This window comes from Aphelocoma coerulescens, chromosome 13 (genome assembly GCF_041296385.1).
Source record: "Aphelocoma coerulescens isolate FSJ_1873_10779 chromosome 13, UR_Acoe_1.0, whole genome shotgun sequence".
NCBI classification, from domain to species: Eukaryota; Metazoa; Chordata; class Aves; order Passeriformes; family Corvidae; genus Aphelocoma; species Aphelocoma coerulescens.
The window spans coordinates 7,702,074-7,721,102 of NC_091027.1; the positions used below are offsets into that span (position 1 = coordinate 7,702,074).

At 40.4% G+C, this 19,029-nt stretch overlaps 1 protein-coding gene across 1 annotated transcript; it reads left to right on the plus strand.

Annotated features, from left to right (window-relative positions):
• The first annotated feature begins 631 nt into the window (after positions 1–631).
• Positions 632–17,576, plus strand: GFPT2 (glutamine-fructose-6-phosphate transaminase 2). The gene is made up of 19 exons (XM_069029001.1): positions 632–709; positions 5,269–5,376; positions 5,994–6,092; positions 6,791–6,916; positions 7,477–7,535; positions 8,047–8,181; positions 9,598–9,659; positions 10,840–10,919; positions 11,200–11,317; positions 11,989–12,152; positions 12,692–12,787; positions 12,893–12,990; positions 13,333–13,453; positions 13,618–13,775; positions 13,913–14,027; positions 14,621–14,748; positions 15,370–15,537; positions 15,975–16,136; positions 16,746–17,576. The coding sequence occupies exons 1-19, from the start codon at positions 703–705 to the stop codon at positions 16,788–16,790; spliced, it is 2,049 nt and encodes a 682-aa protein (XP_068885102.1). The 5' UTR covers positions 632–702; the 3' UTR covers positions 16,791–17,576.
• Positions 17,577–19,029: the final 1,453 nt, after the last annotated feature.

A 19,029-nucleotide genomic window follows, 5' to 3' on the forward strand; every position in this document is an offset into this window, starting at 1 on the left:
GGAGGACGGGGGATCCCTTCTCCTGCCCAGCTCCAAGAGGGGCTGCCCTAACAGGATGGACTGCTTTGCTGCCTGCCCTGCTCCTTTCATGGCACTGTGAGGTGGAAAACCAGAATCAGGGCACAAAAAACTCCTTGTGCCACCCATGGTCACACAGCCAGGTCTCTCTGGGGTTCGTGTCACCCCGGAAATCCCTGTGTCAGCCTGAGTCACCAGACCTGAGGAGGACACGGGATTCATCCTGTCTTGACATGACTAGAGGATGTAGCCTAGAGCTGTGCCAGAGAAGGTTCAGGCTGGACATCAGGCAGAATTTTTCCATGGAAGGGGATGGCAAGCATTGGAACGGGCTGCCCGGGGGGGTGGTGGAATCCCGATCCCTGGAGGTGTTCAAGGAATGATTGGACGTGTCAGTTAGTGCTCTGTTCGACCAGGTGTGATCGGTCAAAGGCTGGACTCGGTGATCTGGGAGGTCTTTTCCAAGCTTAATAACTCCGTGATTCCCCGTGAGCGGAGCTCGGCCGGGCAGGGCGGGAGCGGCCGCGGCCCCGCCGAGCTCTGCCCCTGCGGGGGCCCGGGCAGGGGGCGGGGGAGGCAGGGCCGGCCCGGCCCTACAACCGGAGCTATAAGAGCCGCGGGCGGCGGGGCCGCGCCGGCCACAGCCGCGTTTGCCAGGAGCGGGAGGGACCGTGCGCTGCCACCATGTGCGGTGAGTGCCGGAGCCGCGGGCAGAGCGGGCCGAGCTTTGACACGGCCGCTTTGTCCCGAGCCCAGCGGGGCTGCGGGTTCGCTCGGGACTGGCCCCGCTGTGTCCGTTTGGGGGATGGGAAGGACAGGGAGCGCCTGGCAGGTGAAGGTGAGGCTCCTCGGCCCGCCCGTTCTCCCAAGGAGCGGCGATCGCTGTTCCGTTCCTCTGTCCCCGAGCCCCCCGTGCCTGGCGGCGTGTCCCCGGCTCTTGGGATGGAAATCGCCCCGTTCCCACCGCCCGGCTGCCCCAGGGGTGCCCGGGGTGCGTGGTTAACCTCTGCTCCCGGTCCCGCTGCCTCTGATGCACGGGAGGCGTTGGGCTCTGTCTTTCCTAATCCAGGACTAGGGATTGGTTAATCGTGATTCACTTCCGAACAGCGGCGATAAGGGAGAGTTTGTGGCTTTTAAACAAAGGCAGTGAAGGAGCTTAATTCTTAGCTGTTTTGAGTTTATTCACGTCATTGTACCTAATAAAGATGAGATGGTAAAGATAATTCCTACACCGTGTATACAGTTGCTTAGATATGCTTTGGATCAGATTGAAATCAAAGTGTGGGTTCAGAAGCTGCTAATGCAGTTGTATTTAGTTAAGGAGGAAAGTTTAGTGAAACTTTGCCTATCTGTCCCTGACATCCTCTCAGGTCTGATGAAAGTAGAAAAATTTGCACTTGTACTTCGTCGTCGTCATCAACAAAACCTCTTTTGTGGGATGCAGACTTTAAGTGAATTGAGTTACTGCTCCTAAAATTGAACTTTTGGAATTAGGTATCTTTTCCCTGCCTCCACATCCTTTTTAATTGTAACTTCAGACAGAGCAAGGAGCTGAGGAATCCTCTTTCACTTGAATGGAAACACGAGGTGATATTGTTTCAACTCCTATTGTTTGAGCTCCTACGTGACAGATCACTATCAGTGAGACAAACTCGGTGTCTTCTAAACAAAAGCCCTTCAGGTGAGAGACCTGGCTCAGTGCCTGATACACCCTAAAGTGTTCCCACTGAGTGAGACAGGTAATGGTAATATCAGAAACTTTGTGTGTCTGGGCTGTGTATTGATTGGGAAATGAGGATGTTAACAATGTGCAAGGAGTTCAGTGAAACGTCCGACTTGGGGTGGAGTAAGTGACTCAGTATGGAAATGGCAAAGAGCAGCAGTTCATGGAGGGTAAGTAAGAGCAGAGCTAGTTTTTTTCCCATCAGCATTTAGAGACCTTTTATATTACATCTCTTTTCATGAAAGATATCCCCCAGCCTGCCATGCTGATCTCTGTAGGGAGTGTAGGAGTTCTTGAGACTGCAACCAGCAGTTTCTAAATTACTTTTTTGTTGTTGTTTTTATTTTTTCATATCTTTCCAGGTTTAAGTGCTGATAATACACCCAATTGTGTTTTCTTTGGCTTCAGGTAGCATGTGAAGATTTATAGCCCTTTTATTATGTTTTGAAAATACATAGGTCATAAATAGTGCTATAAACATGCTCCTAAGGAAGCAAAGTTGAGATGTTATCATTCTCACATGTAAGAAGACAGTATAGCAAAAGTATTCAAGCAAAAGTATTCAGGGTTTAAAAAACAGTCAAGATGTACTTAGACTGATGATCTACCCATTTTAAATCAAAGTTATTTTCATCAGGATATGAAGTTGAGACTCTCTCAAAGCTAAGTTTCTGGCATCAACAATGTGCTTACCCCAAGAGAGGCATAATTTTATTTTTCAAAAAATAAAAAATTTTGTTCCAACCTAAAGTATAGGCTGCCCCCTTCTTGATTTTGGTGAAGTCTTGCAATTGCAAGAGTTCTTGTGGAATTTTCCCACGAAAAATACTCAATTTACTTTTCCTCTTCGACGCTCTGCTTGTAATCCTGAAAGGGGAAGCTCTAAAGGCATGTAAAGGGAGAGCCTTGCTTTCAGTGTCTGCACGTGATTGAAGCTGGTTTTAGTAATGTTTTAACAACCTTCTGTTTCTGTTTTTAATATCTGCTTCTAAAGGTAAGGCATATGTGATTGACCTAGTTCATCCTTCTAAGCAAACTGTAATTATGGAAAGTTATAAACTGGATTTAACATTCAGATCAAGAGGCCAGTGTCCAAGTAAAACACTTACTGGGTGCTTTTCCTGGATTTTATGTTTTTGAGTCTTCTTAGGGAAGCAAGATCTGGAAACAGCATCTAATACCTTGGGGAGGCCATCATAAAGTAACTTGTTAGCCTCACAAAACTCTTATCATAAGTATGATTCAACTGAGATTCAGTCATACTGGTGTGTGTCCAGAAAGAATTAAGTTACAAGGAGTCTTTATCAGAAGTTGTTTCTACACGACTTGAGTAATGTGCTTTAAATCTGGCCAAAATGATGACGGAGGAGGGAAAAAATACGAGTGGATAAATTATGAAACAGAAACGTACTAGTGAAAGTGTCACTCTCAGTGCTTAGAGTAAGATTTATTTCTCTTAACTGAAAGAGTTTATAACATGTCCTTTGAAGTCAGGCTGCTGCAATTGTTTTCATTTTAAATGGCCTCTGGTGACTTCTGCATCTTCTAATGCACTTGTGTGGAAGTGCAGCTACAATTCCCTGAAACAAGGATCTTTTTAACAATTGCAGCACACTGGTAGCATTGTAAGGACGGTCCCAGAGGAAGGTTCTTCCTGGAGCTCTGTGTAGTGAAAGATGCCACATGGAACATACAAGGATGTTGAGGCTTAAATTCCTTGTGAAATCTGGCCTAGAAAGTAGAGCTGGATCTGGAATGAGGTGTGTGGCAATGTTTTGGAATGATGTTGAGAAATTTGTATTGAAGAAATTGAAGAATGCTGTTCTTGAGGTTGGTGGTTAGTGCCAGAGAACGGTAAATATCTATCTGGAAAAATGATCAACAGACTCTCAGTCTGAAGTGACTGCTTATAACAAGAGGCATTATTTTTCAAAGCATCCATGAAGAACAGTATTAAGCAGTTCAAATTCCCAAATTCCTCCTTAAATGCAACTATTGTCTTAATGTCTCTGTTAATGTTGGATGCACCAGAAATAATTAGGCTGAGCTCCTCATAAATCTCACTTCTGAAGTAGAAAAGTATTATCCACCCTTTAATCCTTCCAAAACATTCAGAGGCAAATGCAATACTCTCTTTGTCTCACTGTCAAATCAGCAGTTTTAATAGCTTATAAACCAGTGGAGTAACCAAATTCACAGCAATATTTATAAGGGAGATTTATTGGTGTATCATTATAACAGCTTCTTCACTATGGCCATTTACAGTTCAAAAGCCTTAATTGAGGGGGAAGAGGGTGTTAAATTTCAAACAAAGGCTTTCTCTATCTAAAACACTCGTCTGAACTGCTTATCTGTTGAGCTCTTAAAGTCTGGCTTTTTTCTAACTGTAGTCTCCAGTCCTGACTTGTTGCTTGGAGAAACTGTTGAAACAGTGAAATTAGTTGTTTCTGTTTTACTGGGATACAGATTTGCAAGAGTTAATAAAAGGGCCTAATGTATCCATATAAATATCAGAATCCCAGGAAGAGCAGTAGGCAGCGAAAAGGAATGGCTGTGTTTTCCTTTGCAGGTGACTCTTTTATTACACCTTTTCTAAAGATAAAACAACATCCTCAACATCCTTCTAACAAGAAAATGCCACTGTACTTTTGCTTTCCAGAAAAAAAAAAAAAAATAGGGTGGAGAACCAAACCCCAAACTAAAAAAGCCTCTTCTTGGTTGATGACTGGTCTATTCAAGAGAAGAGGGATCAGACTCTCAGGCTCTTCCAGGCTCTGTTTGCCGAGTAGGCAGGGAGTGAGTTCACGGCTCTGTGCCTGCGATGCCCCTGGAGGAGCTGACACGGGGCAGGCACAGGGCTCTCGTGTGCCTGGCTGGCTTTGGCAGGCGGGATTGTGCTGAGGCAGCACGGGGGGAGTGCTTGTGTTTTGGGTGACCCTGTTTTGTACCTTCTGTTTCTTTCCTTTGTTGGCCTACCCTGTTGACTTCTGCCCTTTCCTCATGTTTTCTTCTCCATTCTTTTTCTGCTGAAGTGACTGTTGTATACAGGATTAAGCTGGAGCCTTTCAGAAATAGATGTTGTGCCTTGTACCTACCCATGGGTATTTAAGGCCATGACTTGGATTACAAAAGTCTCCTTGTGTTAGTACTGGTGAATATATTCCTTCTTTGAATGTCTGGATATGAAATAGATCACAATGTTCCCATTTTCAGCTGTGGTTTTCATGAAAAGTAGAATTTTTTTAACCTCTCCTAACTGTTTAACTCTTGGTGGGTAACATGAGGAGAGTGAAACTTTCCAGTAGAGTTTGTGCTGAAATGAGGCTTCTGAGTCCTTTATTGTATTTGAATTCTTTCCATTTAAAAATGCATTAGGAGGAATTGTACTAAATGGGAGGTTGGGTGCCCCTAGGATTTCTCCCTGATACTAGTTTTAAAGAGTTTTAAATCGAGACTGGAGTGGTGAAAATTTTTTTTAAAAGCCTTTGCTTCTTTTTCCCCCTCCTTCCTCTTTTCACTTTAAACAGGAATTTTTGCTTATCTAAACTACAGAGTGCCTCGCACTAGGAAGGAAATATATGAAACCCTGATAAAAGGATTACAGAGACTGGAATACAGAGGATATGACTCTGCAGGTATGTTAACGAACTCAACAAATTAATTTTAGCAACCAACAGTTTGTTCCATGACTTTTTTGGGTGCTTTCAGTGTCTGGCATCTTGGATTTTTCTTTCTTTATTCTACAGATTAACAGATCAGAACTAATTAGCTTGGTTCTTGGAGTGCTACAGCTTTCCTCAGGACTTAAAACTGGGTGTTTAGCTCTGTAATTAGATGGTTGAGGTTAGTACACATAAGCAAAACAAACAGGGTGTGGAAGAAGATCTCTATATAGGGCCATGTAGTTTGTGCCTCAGCCTTTTTTGTGCATATGAATCCCAGTGAAGGATGGGGAAGATTAAATTTGTATTAAATTTGAGTTGGCTCATTTCATCAGGCTAGGTATTTCAGTCTGTTGTCAAACACAATTGAGATGGCTCATGTATGTTTTAATCTGTGCAATGGATATAGACTTGATGTAGTTTCATCTGAACATGCACAGGTCAAGTAACAGACTTCAAATATATCCCTTTAAAGGGTAATTTAAAAATACTCATTTCAGTGGTGTGAGCCTGTATTTTCTCAGCCTTTTCCTTATTCTAGTGTACTTCATGCTTTAAATAACACTTAATGACTATGTCCTGTGCTGTAGGAGTGGCAATTGATGGAAATAATAATGAAGATAAAGAAAGATTCATCAAACTAGTTAAGAAAAGAGGAAAAGTAAAGGCCCTGGAAGAAGAGCTGTACAGTAAGTGTTAAAAATGACCCCTTTACTTTGGCCTCCCAGTCAGATACCATCTGCATCTCAGCAGAAAGTCAGACCATAAAATTGCAGTTACGATTTCGTGTCAGCAATAACTGCATTGGGGAGTCCAAGCAGCTGAATTTTTTGTGCCCCTCAAATCTGTGCTCAAAAAGCAAGCTGACCTTCAGATATAGCACTGTGAAGTTGTCAGTCTATACTCCCTTCTTTTGGTTGCTCCTTTGTTCCAAACCTGGGTGTCCTTGGTGCTTTACTCATGTGATTTCTGTGCTGCATGGCTGAAATGTGCACTCTGACAGAATTTACAACCATTTAAGCAGCTGGCTGTCATCACAATCTGCTTTATGCAGTGCTTCCATCTGTGAAAAGCTGAAGTTGTGTTTTAATACATTTACATTATAATTTGTAGTAATGGGGTCTGTTAGCCTGGCTGTTAGTATTGGCTAAAAACGCTCAAGTCTTGGCAAGCAAGGTTTTAATCACAGTAGCTTGAACTTTCTGAAGTGTAATGTCAAGAAAGCAAATGGTTTAAAAAAAAAGCCAGAAGATAGCTTTTAGAGTTTTGCCTGTAGGAATTCTCTTTGTGTTTTACTAATCGTGTGTGTGTGTGTGTGTGTGTGAGAGAGAGAGAGAGAGAGAGAGGCAACATTAATTATTCAGTAAACTGAATTTCTCCTGTATAGAACAAGATGACCTGGATTCAAAAACAGATTTTGAAACACATTTTGGAATTGCTCACACTCGCTGGGCGACCCACGGAGTACCAAGCGCAATAAACAGTCACCCTCAGAGATCAGATAAAAGGAATGGTATGTAATCTCTGGAGCACTCAAACCAGATGGATCTGAAATAATTCAATCCACAGAGCACATAGGTTCTCACTATTGTTATGATATCTATTTTTTGTACTAGGGCTAAGCTGTTGCCTTTCTATTTAGCTTAAACATGTATAAAACAGCCTCTTCTCAGGCCAAAGTAACACTAAAAATTAATGAGATCTGTTCTCTGAAAATTGCATGTTAATTGAAGTACAACATTCTTGTTTTGAAAGGTGAGACTGAAAATAGAAATGTGTCAATATGGGGCCAGAAAAGGGAGATTTCAAATCATTCTTTACTTGAGATGGCTTGGTGCTCTTCTACTGGGTGTCGTTTAGAACTCTCTTAATTTGGAACTGCCTTTGTATGCTTTTAGAATTTGTAGGCTTCTGCTTTCTGTTGTCCATGTTGTGATAAACTGTAGGTCTGAAGCTATAGCTATAGTTTCAAGTGTACTTCTAAGCTTTTTTCCCCTTGTAATTTTGTGTTCTGAATTAAATATCTTAATTTTTCATTGCTCATGACTACATACACATATTTTTTTCTCTTAGAATTTGTTGTCATCCATAATGGAATCATCACAAACTATAAGGACCTGAGAAAATTTCTGGTGAGTTTGTGGCAACTTGATTCTAAAACTAGAACATTAATACTCCTCCAAAGTATCATCTGATCTTTCATGACCTTGGTGGAACTTGAATTCAAGTTTCTTGATATAATCTATAAAAAAGCTGTGTGAAAGAGTCTGCCTAATAAAGATGCTCAGGAGCTAGTACATGCAATATGTTCCTGTAATCCTAAATGCAAAGTATTTATGAGTAGAGTAGCAGTTTGTGCTGAAATTCCTTGAGAGGGTGTGTGGAGTGGGCTCCCTCCTGTCTCTTGGGGCTTGACAGATGCTAAGCAAGTCTTACTACGTGTCTTATTACAGTATTTCCCAAAGATTATCTATGGCACAATAAGTCCTTGTATTTTATCTGTAGTGATTTGTATCCACTGGTCCAATGTAGTGCTCCGAGCTGTCTGACTCTGCAGTTTCTGGTGGGAGGCAGCTGAGAGGCCCTTCAGCATTTCTGGCCTGAGGATGGACACAATTTTTACCCTTCTATATGATATTTCAGGAGAGCAAAGGCTATGAATTTGAATCTGAAACGGATACAGAAACAATCCCCAAATTGATCAAATACATGTATGACAACAGAGAAAGTGAAGACACCAGCTTTTCAGCCTTGGTAGAGAGAGTTATTCAACAGTTGGTAAGTGGAAAATTACTTTTTTTCCTGTACCACAGTATAAGCTACTTGTGGGGTTCCTTAGCATTCTGCCTTATGCATTAAGATCCTCTGCAGGAGTTCTTAGAAGGTGCTGCAAATAACACTTTTAGGCTTCTAAACAATGCTTAATAGACCAAGAAATGATACTAAAATTTTGGAGACTTTAAAGGCTTTTCACTGTTAAATCTTTAAATTGCAGTAACAGTGGGTTTTGTTTGTTGAGTTTTTTGTTTTGTCTTGGTTTGGTTTTTTTAGCAAGAAGTTAATGCAGCTTTTTAATAAAGCAGTTTAACTTAAAAAAAAATTAATAGGAGCCTCTGGGGGTTAAAGTCTCTCATAAATGGCAGTGTGTTCTTAAAGGTTATTCTGATCGTGTTGAAACACTGCTGTGATTCAAGTTTGGCCAATGCCTTGGCTCTCCTATTTGGAAATAGATCTAAGAAGCTGGACTAGTTTCCAAACTGTGAAGTGGGAATCTACTGTTACTCAGTATGTGAATGCTTAAAAACTTTGATAGATGCATTGCAAACTTGGAGAAAGCTGGCTTTGTTTCCTCCCCCAGTCTCCGGGCAGATGTTTTCCCTCCCCTTCCTGCAGTTTCTTACACTCTTTTCACCTCCCCGTCTCCTCTTTAAAGCAGCTCTGTAGGATTCCTTGGAGCGGGGCTGGAATCCACACGAAGTCGAGGCCTTTGTGGGTCAAGAGGGAACAGCAGTGCAGCCCCAGAGCTGAGGGGAAGGGAGGCTTCACCTGACCCCAGAACAGGGGCAGAGTGCTCTCAGTGGAGCCCTGTGAGAGGAGGGAATGTCACCATCTCTGTCCTGCTTGCAGGGTGGGGGGACCTTGGCTCCTGCTTTGGGAATCCTCCTCCAGGATTTTGCCAGCTCTGTTAGTACTATAGAGTTATTTTTGATTTTTTTTTATGGTGTTATGGATTTTTTGTGTGTTTTGTTTTTGAAATACATTAATGAGAATTTGCTGCTTCAACTAGAAATAGTAACTCCAGGTTTTTAGTTGAAACTGCATGGTAATGCTCTACATGCAAATTCTGATTGAAGGTCTGACTGAAAGTAAATGTCTAACACTCTTCATGTTGATTATGAGTAACATCTCTGACATTTTCATAACCTTTGCATTAGAAGTTATTGTTTTTATTTATAAAGAAAGGCTAAGTGCTCGCTTCCTGATCTTTCAGCTGCTGCACTGTTAATGTGCACGTCAGCTTGTTCTGCTCCACAGCCAATTCCTTTAAAGGTGCAGTTTGCCCTCCAGGATGAGATTCCTGATAGCAGTTCCTTCAGTGCCTCTTCAGAGAGGGGCCCCAGTTTAATGAGATGCAACTATTTGAGATAAGTTGTTTAGGATCTTTTTTTTCTCCTCTGTGTTCATGGTTTCCAGGAAGGTGCTTTTGCATTGGTTTTCAAGAGCATCCATTACCCAGGTGAAGCTGTTGCTACCAGGTTAGTAAAAGTCCATTTTATACATAATGCATGCTTTTTATTAGGTAAAAAAAAAAGCCAGCATCTCTTAAAGATACTAAAATATTGATGTTTAAAGTGCTTAATTAACCAAAACTCAGCGAGTCAATAAAGAATCTCAGTGTATCTAGTGTTTCTAAATTTGTATTAAGAGTGTGATAACATTTTTCCTATATCAAAAAGGGGAGAGAGAAGGGATATTACTCAGTTTTAATTCCCATTGAGTAAAGACTGAGATAAGTATATTCATGTTGGCTAAAAGACATAGTAACAGGTTATACAAATAGTGTTCTATAGCTGTCATAGCATTTATGGTGTCTTTCTGTGGAACTTCTACTTTTATTTATGACTTGGAAAACAACTTTCAGGAAATGTAAAGATATTAACATAGCAAGTGATGTAGACGTGGGAATAAAGACTGTTTTATGTTACAACCCAAAAGCCCATTGCTTCTGTGGTCTAAAATAAGACTACATTGAAATTGTGAAAAAGCCAGCTGTACCATCACTCCAACTGGAGAACATCTTCTGAAATGAACTATTCTATATGTGGTTCAGGTTTGGGTTTTTAGGGCTGAGGGATTTAAGAGAAGCTAATCTTGTAATCTGAGTGTGACTTGTTCTTTTATTCCTGTGATTTTTTTTTAATAAGGTCTTCAAAGTGACATGTAACCCAGATAGTTAAAAAATGGTCTTAATATTCTACAGTTTCAGAGGTGCAGTAGTGATGGTTGATGTTTCTGAGTTTGAAAGGCTAAAGAGTGTAACAGTATTTCAATTCTAAAGAGCACGGGAGTTTATTGTTGTCTCACTTTAGAGGCAAAGTAAACTTAGTTTCAATTTGGAGCCTGTACTAAGCTGTTTTCTGATTACTGGAAAGAAAAGAGCTGGTTCATATACAATTTCCTATACCTGGATGTAGTTTATGGGTAAAGAATCACCAAGCACATGGTACTTACTCATATAATAATATTTGGTGAATCTTGCAGAAGAACCAAGTTTATATAACACCTGACATGTAATGGCCTTAGGATCGTGGTTGAAGGAGGCTCTTCCTGTTTAGGAAGCTAGATGGGATATTGTCTTTTCAGCTTCACAGATGTCCTGTAACCTCTTTGTATGCACATTTTTCTTTATGAACTGGAGTGTTTTGCTTTTTGTAGGAGAGGCAGTCCTTTGCTCATTGGGGTTAGGAGCAAGTACAAACTCTCAACTGAACAGATTCCTGTTTTGTATAGAACATGTAAGTTGATAAATCAAAATACATTATTTTTAAGAACTAAAATTACTGTTACTTTATGATGAGAAATTAGGTTAATTGGTTCTTGTACCATAAAGCTACCAGCCGATGCCTGAAATAGCTTCTTGGCTGAGGGTATTTTTATACTACTGAATGTGTAGTTCATGTAAAAGTCCCATCCCCCAAACTATTTCTGTAACTGTGATACCCAAACCTGTATAGTCTGTAATCTTAACTTGAACAGAACTGGTTTTGCATTTAGAACGTCTCATTTCTTTAATAGGCAACATTGAGAATGTGAAGAACATCTGCAATTCCCGAATGAAAAGACTGGACAGCTCAACCTGCCTTCATGCTGTTGGGGATAAGGCAGTAGAATTCTTCTTTGCTTCAGATGCAAGGTAGTAAAATACTTCAACTTTTCTGAAAATACTGGTTTTTTGTTTAAAAGTGAGTTCTGGAAATCTTATGCTGTCTTGTGGCTTTCTGAAAGAAGAGCTTTTAATCCAGGTAACATCAGAAAGCCCCCAGGCTCAGATGCTCAAAAAAATGTTTGCAGTTCAAATGCTGTTGACAAACCTTCAGAAGTGCAGTATCTGCCAGTTGCTGACCCCTATGTGAAATACATCCAGTGTAGGAAAGTAATTTGGGTACAAATGGGCACTTATCAGCTGAGCATTTGGGCAGACTATAGGTTAGTCAGGGTCGTGATGTCTTTAATTCAGGTATCAGAGGAGTAAAATAGCGGTGCAGTTCCAAGCTTGGCAGGAACCTGGACATCAGGCACACATTTACCTGGAAACAAGAGTGTGACCTTAGCAGGATCCATCAGGGACCCTGGGAGGCCACTTCAGAGCAGCAGTGGTTCCTGAGCCTCCTGCTGTGGGTTGCTGTGAGAGTGCAGAAGGAGCAGCAGATGGAGCCATTGCCTTTAGGATGGCTCTGTCTGTAGTTATGTCTGAAAGGAAGAGCAAAGCAAGGCTGGAAATGCTCTTGTGGCATATTTAATTGCTTTGCTGTTACCAATTCTGACGTGTCAGGTTTGTCTTGCTTCTGTTTTTTTTCTCTGTAGTGCTATCATTGAGCACACCAACAGAGTGATCTTCTTAGAAGATGATGACATTGCAGCAGTAACTGATGGGAAACTCTCAATTCACCGTCTGGAGCGTTCAGCTAGTGATGATCCTTCCCGGGCCATCCAGACCCTGCAGATGGAATTGCAGCAAATCATGAAGGGTGGGTTGAAACATCTGTAAATGAGTATCACCAAAGATGGACAGTTACTGTTTATGCAGTAGATGAGGCAGAAAACTGCTAATTGGTTGTGAAAATTACTTTTTATTCAGGCTGTTTGTACTGGGAGCTGACAATTCCAAGTTTTGAGACTAAGTGAGAATGGACAGTCTGGGACCCTACCTATTTTAGCCTTGGAAAAGTCATAGATACTTCTATTCATTTCAGTATTTAGTGAAAATATAATAATGTTAGCATGTTGTCGTTGTTGGCAAAGTTTTACTGTAAATTAATAATTGAAGTGGAACAGAGCAGTTTCCTTATGAAGGAATTTATTTACCTTGTCAGTGCTGGGAGATGGAACCAACCAACCAGAGTGAACTATCCATCCTTCCTTTCTTCTTGCCTGTTCTAAGCTTTTGTTTAAGCTTACACAGTCAAGTTAGCTTGTTACCACAGGTCATCTTAAAAGTTCTCTTTGTAACTGGAATAGACTTAAAATAACAAAGCTAAGCATTGCCATGTCATGTTTTTGTAAATAGGTAACTTCAGTGCCTTCATGCAAAAGGAAATTTTTGAACAACCAGAATCAGTTGTCAACACAATGAGAGGCAGGGTGAACTTTGAGAGCAGCACAGGTAACTGAGAACAGCCCTTCAAACTGCACTAAGTTTGAAATCTGTAAACATGCTATCTAGAAAATTAAACACACCATTGATATATGTGTATTTATTTGTTTGCAGTTCTGCTGGGGGGGCTGAAGGATCACTTGAAGGAAATCAGAAGATGCCGAAGACTGATCATTATTGGCTGTGGGACCAGTTACCACGCTGCAGTGGCTGTATGTTCCCAGCCTTGGTTGAAATGCACATTTAACTTAATTGCTGGGGTTTCAGACAACAGCCCTTCATCTGCTTTTTCTTCCATCTCAAACTCTGTCTTTCATTGAGGGGTCTCACTGTTTTATTTAGTTTTCCTTAGTGCTACATTCTTTATTAATGCTCCAATGCCATTACCTACCATGCTAGAAGTTAACTTTTTCCACCTTGGTTTTTAAAGCTCTGGTGAGCTCTAATTACCAGCTTTTCTAATAAGAATCCATTTAGATTTTCTCTGACTTGTAAAATGTCCAAATGTTAGCAGGTGGCAATATTAACAAATACTGTGTGCTGCTTGAATACAGACTCGACAAGTCCTGGAAGAATTAACTGAATTACCAGTGATGGTGGAACTTGCCAGTGACTTCCTGGATAGAAACACACCTGTATTCAGGGATGATGTGTGCTTTTTTATAAGCCAGTCAGGTGAGCTGCATTTGCTGTTGAGTGACTGCTGTAAGATTGCTTGCATCTTTGCATCGTGTAAGTGTGGATACAGTTATTTAGAACACACTTGTGTAGAATTTCATGCTTTTCAGGAATCATTATTATCCTCGCCAACCTGAAGTCAAGATGTGAATGTTTTCCAGGTGAAACTGCAGATACACTCATGGCCTTGAGGTACTGTAAAGAACGTCGTGCTCTGACAGTTGGCATCACAAACACAGTTGGAAGTTCAATATCCAGGGAGACTGACTGTGGTGTGCACATCAATGCAGGACCTGAGATAGGTGTGGCAAGCACAAAGGTAATTGCTGTTCAGTGTTTGACTTTCATCCTTCAGCCCTGTGGAATACAATTAAAATTTTAATTGCAGCATTTCAAACTGAGATCATATTCACTCTCTGCAGAATTAGCTGCTAAATGTTTTTATTTTGTCTGCAGGCTTATACCAGCCAATTCGTGTCTCTTGTAATGTTTGGCCTAATGATGTCTGAAGACAGAATTTCCTTGCAGAAAAGGAGACAGGAAATCATAACTGGACTAAAATCATTGCCAGGTATATTGATATTTTGGGTTTGAGGAGGCGTAGGGGATGTTGGCAGTGTAAAATACTACTCAGGGATATTTCTTTCTCATTTAAGTTTCACTCTCCCCCTCATACTGAAAGGCAGACAATATGAGAAAAATGGACTGTTAATTTCTGCACTATTTGCCAATTTTACAAGCGCCCTTCCAAGAAACTTGGCAGGAAGATTGGAATTTTCATGGGTTGGGTTTTCTAATTACAATAAGGTAGTTTTGTATGAGAAATATTACTTGATCTCCTAAATTCGTGGTTAGAAATATTTTAAGCCTCCCACTTTAAATCAGGGTGGATAAAAGGAAACTAATTCAAGGTGAATTTCAAATGGATGTTTCACAACTTCCTTTAGAAATTCAAATGGGATGTATGAGCACTGCTTAAACCAATAGTTGCTTTAAATTTATTACTGTAAGGCTGGAGAAAATATCCTTAAACTGCAGTCAAAGTTTCTAAGTTAATGGTTGAATTGTATTAAGTGTATTTATTCTATTAGATAATTAGAACATTCTACTACAAGTGAACTATTTTTTCCAGTTAAATTTTTTTTTTTTTCTGTGCCTCAATAGAAATGATTAAAGAAGTCTTGTCCTTGGATGAGAAGATACATGATTTGGCTCTTGAACTGTACAAACAAAGATCATTGCTGGTTATGGGTCGTGGGTATAATTATGCCACTTGTCTGGAAGGAGCTTTGGTAGGAACTTCTCAATATTGTTTAATGTTCTTGAAAAAGAGATTTTGTGGCTTCTGCAGCATAGTTTATCTCTAATATTTCATTACAATTTGATTATTCTGCAGTAAAACTGCTATCTATATCTAGGAGCATTTAATTCAACACATACATAGGGTGAACCTGGATATGATACCAGTTTGCTGTTTCACATAATAAACACAGTGTTTAATGAGTCTGTTTAAAAACAAGAAACTAACAATTTAAGTTGCTGATTTAAGTGCTGATGTTGAGAAGAGATGCTCATGCAGGAAACTCATGAATTATGTTATGAACACTCTGGTAAAATGGACACATACCCATTTCTCAGAGGAGTTTGATGTGTTAAAGGTAGACTGCAGTAGCCAAGGTTGTGCTGGGTGTTTGGTTCTTAAAATTCCTGTTGGTCACTCCATGTGCATGGGCGAGCTCTGCTGCTGCCCACAGCCTGCTAGAAATCCCAGCAGACACCCATGTGTTTTCACTAATACTTGATACTGGGTACATGTATTTAAGTGGCAGAGGTCCAGCCTTGGTGTTTTGCTTCTTGTGGCTGTCATTTCTCAGCTGATTTAGTAATAATTTGAGGCATTTCATTTTTTTTAGAAAATAAAAGAAATCACCTATATGCACTCGGAAGGTATCCTGGCTGGTGAGCTGAAACATGGGCCCTTAGCCCTAATAGATAAACAAATGCCTGTTATCATGGTGATAATGAAGGATCCTTGTTTCACCAAGTGCCAGAATGCTCTGCAACAGGTCACTGCTCGGCAGGTATGGTGTTTAACTAATCAACTTATACCATGTCACAGGAAAAGAGATTGTGCACACTGTATTGCTGCTGACTGTGCATCTGGAAAGGGACGTACTGCTGATTATTTTTAATTATCAAGTTATAAATAAGATGCTATATCTGCATTGCAGGTTGTTATTACAGGTTAACATTAGCAGTGAAAACTGATTTCATATGGCTTGTTTGTTTGTTTTGGGGTTTTTCTGTTTTGAAGCAAATGGAATAATATTAAAACTCCACAGGGTGAAAACATTCAAGTCTTACAATTATAGTGAAAGTCAAGAGCCATTATGCAAGACTGGTATTGCCTTTGTTAGCTAATTGAGTGTCTTCAAACATGTGTAGGCATGCTATGAACAATATTTCGAAGTAGTTCTAGGCTAGCTGTTCACTTAACAATGCAAAATTTTATTTTTAGGGTCGTCCAATCATTCTGTGCTCTAAAGAAGACACTGAAAGCTCAAAATTTGCCTACAAAACCATTGAGCTACCTCATACAGTTGACTGCCTTCAAGGAGTGTTGAGTGTCATTCCTCTTCAGTTGCTTTCATTCCACCTGGCTGTTCTCAGAGGATATGATGTAAGCGTTTTCTATATTTAACACTCCATTTAGTGCCGTTTTGAACTTCCTCCTACCAGTGTAAAGTGAGAGACCCAGTTATATGGCATATCTAAGAGATAGCTATGAAAATAGCTAGTGAAGTTCATAGTGAGTGTGGTTATAGAGGTGGCATTTCAGTGCCAATTCTTCAGTTTTGTATTTTTAAATTAGTATCCTTCTAAAAAAATTTTAAAGCTCTTTTGCTTAGTTTGATTAGTTAAGAGTGCAAATGGGACTTTTTCAGAGAGCTCAGTCTTGAAATGTGATATTGTAGTTTAACCTAAAATAGGTCAGTGCTTTGCACAGCTTGGTTTGTTGATGTGTTGGTGTGTCAGTTTGATAGTGATGACTGCTTTGGAAAGGTACCCTGTGCAAAACAAATATGTATTTGTTAGGCGGGTTTTGGAAGCACAGATGAATTCAGCTGCGAGTCATTATCTGCAGATCTATAGCCTGTTGTGTGTGTGTTAATGTGTCTAGAATAAAGCAGAACTCATTAGGAAGTCTGAAAGAGCACACTAAATGAACTGTCAAATGCAGAATGTCAGTATTACTCTGTCATACTGAAAGTCTGTCTCTTCATTCTAGGTGGACTTTCCAAGAAATTTGGCCAAATCTGTTACTGTCGAATAACAGCCAAGAACAGCTGATGTGTTTGTCACGAGACCTCTGAGTTATACTTGTAGAATGTGTTGTTCTGAACTGATAGGTAAATGTTTTTTCTAAAGAGAATGACAGTGCTAACTGGAAAGTGTCAGATGGATTTATCTTGCAGCTTTAAAAGCTTTTGATGTGCCTTGTACCCAAGTGCTTTTGCTCATGGCAAATACTCCTCTAAGTTCTGAAATTGCCAAAGAAGATAAAAATTGTTTACACATGGTATACTGAATGAACTTTTTTACTGTGCAATATATATATATATACAGCTCTCTCCAGAGTAACTGTGAACATTTTTTTAGCCTACACTACGTAACTAGTTTTAAAGATATAGTATTTATAAGTACAATTTGTATAGCTTTTTTTAAGTTATTTTTTTAGTACGTTGCTTATCTGTAACATTGGTAATGCTCAGACTGTAAATACTGAGCGTGTTGATACTTGTGTACAGGTGTTAGGGATTTTCTTTCTTCAGCATCAAACTGGAAATTTGTTGTCCCCTCTTCTTTCCCAGCTTCCCTTCCCCCTTTGCATCTGTGTTTCATATTTAACCAGTCATTTACAAAGTTCTTCTGTGGCTGTAAATTCCCAGCTATGTTTTAAATTTCTGCTTCTTTCAACTGTTTTGAAAAGCCAGAACAACATTTGTTTTGTATGCCACCCTAGCTCTTATTTGCATAACATGTATAGTGCAACAGAATAAGGGAACTGGATGTCTTTCAAGTGATATTTTTGTTTGAAGAGGGTACAATGAAATGACAATACAATTAAAAGATTATATAATTCTTGTTTTGTGGTTTGGTTTTGTGTGTTTGGGTTTTTGTTTATTTTGTTGTTGTCTTTTTTTTTTTTTTTTTAACTTGATGACTTCTATCTCAGATCTGAATCAAGTCCTCTTTTAGTACCATATATGTTTGCAAAAGAACACTTTGCTAGTTGCAAACCAACTTGCAGTAGGGGGGGGCTTATAAACCTGCAAAAAAATAAGGTAAATACACACAAGAAGTTCCCTGCTCATTTGTTTGGTTTTTATTTCCAAATGGCCAGAAAGCATAGTATTTAGTTTTTCTGCATTTTATTAACTAAATACTTCACTAGTAAAGCTTTCTTTATGATATTCCTCTGCAGGCTTGCTTCTAAATTGAGGAGTTTGAATGTTTACTTAGGTTGAGGTTGAAAGTGTTACACCAGCTTGTTGTAATAGAGGCTACTTACTGGAAACTGCCCTAGTACTTTTTATAATCACATAAAAGAACCAAAATTATAACGAAAAGTATAGTACTGATCTGACCTAAATGCCAAGAATATGTAACACTGTATCTAACATGTTTTGGTAGAATGATGAGAAGGCCCCTTTTACTCTCTATCTAGAATTAGTATTCTCTTCATATTAAAAATTGAACTATCAAAGCATATTGATGTCATCTACTCTATATGCTACATTAAATTGATTTTATTGAAAAAATTGCAGGTGCGTTTTTCTAAAATCATCTGTGAGAACAGAAATCACAGAAATGAAAGCTCTCATCAGTCCTAAGAGAGGTGGAAAATGGAGTGTATTTTCAGGCAGCACCTGTTTTAAAAAACAAGCAGTTCTCATGTCAAGGTGGGGGGTACGTAATGGATAGAAGGCTTATGATTTTTGAGTGCGGTTGAAAATAGCTCGGGGAGGGAATAAATCCCTTCCCTTCTGAGCCATGCCCCTGGAAAAGCTGTGGGAAGTCCGTGCTCCAGGGCTGTGGCAGAACCAGCGGTTCAGGGCGTGCAGCAGCACAACGAGGCCGTGGTGTGTTGTGACGTGGTGACAGGCTGCCACCATGTGATGTCATCCTGCCACTTTGAGGGCTTCTTGTCCATGGCAGGCGTTTATGCCACGGAGGGCTTCTCCCGGCCTGCTGGAGCTGCGAGGAGCTGGCAGTAGGATTGGTGCCATAGCCAGTCATGACATGGTACTGCAATGAAGTGACATCATGACTATCGCGACAGATGGTATCATGCGATGACATCACAACGCTCGTGACAGGCTGACGTCATAAGATGACATCACGATTATCGTGCCGGTCTGACGCCACACGACGACACCACCACAGGGGGCGGCGGCCGAACTGCCCCGTCACTGCGGGCCTTCAGAGCCCTCCCTTATATAGCAGCCAGCAGGTCCCGCCCCCGAGTCCGATTGGCTGAGCTCCTCCGGCGGGGGGCTGCGATTGGTCGG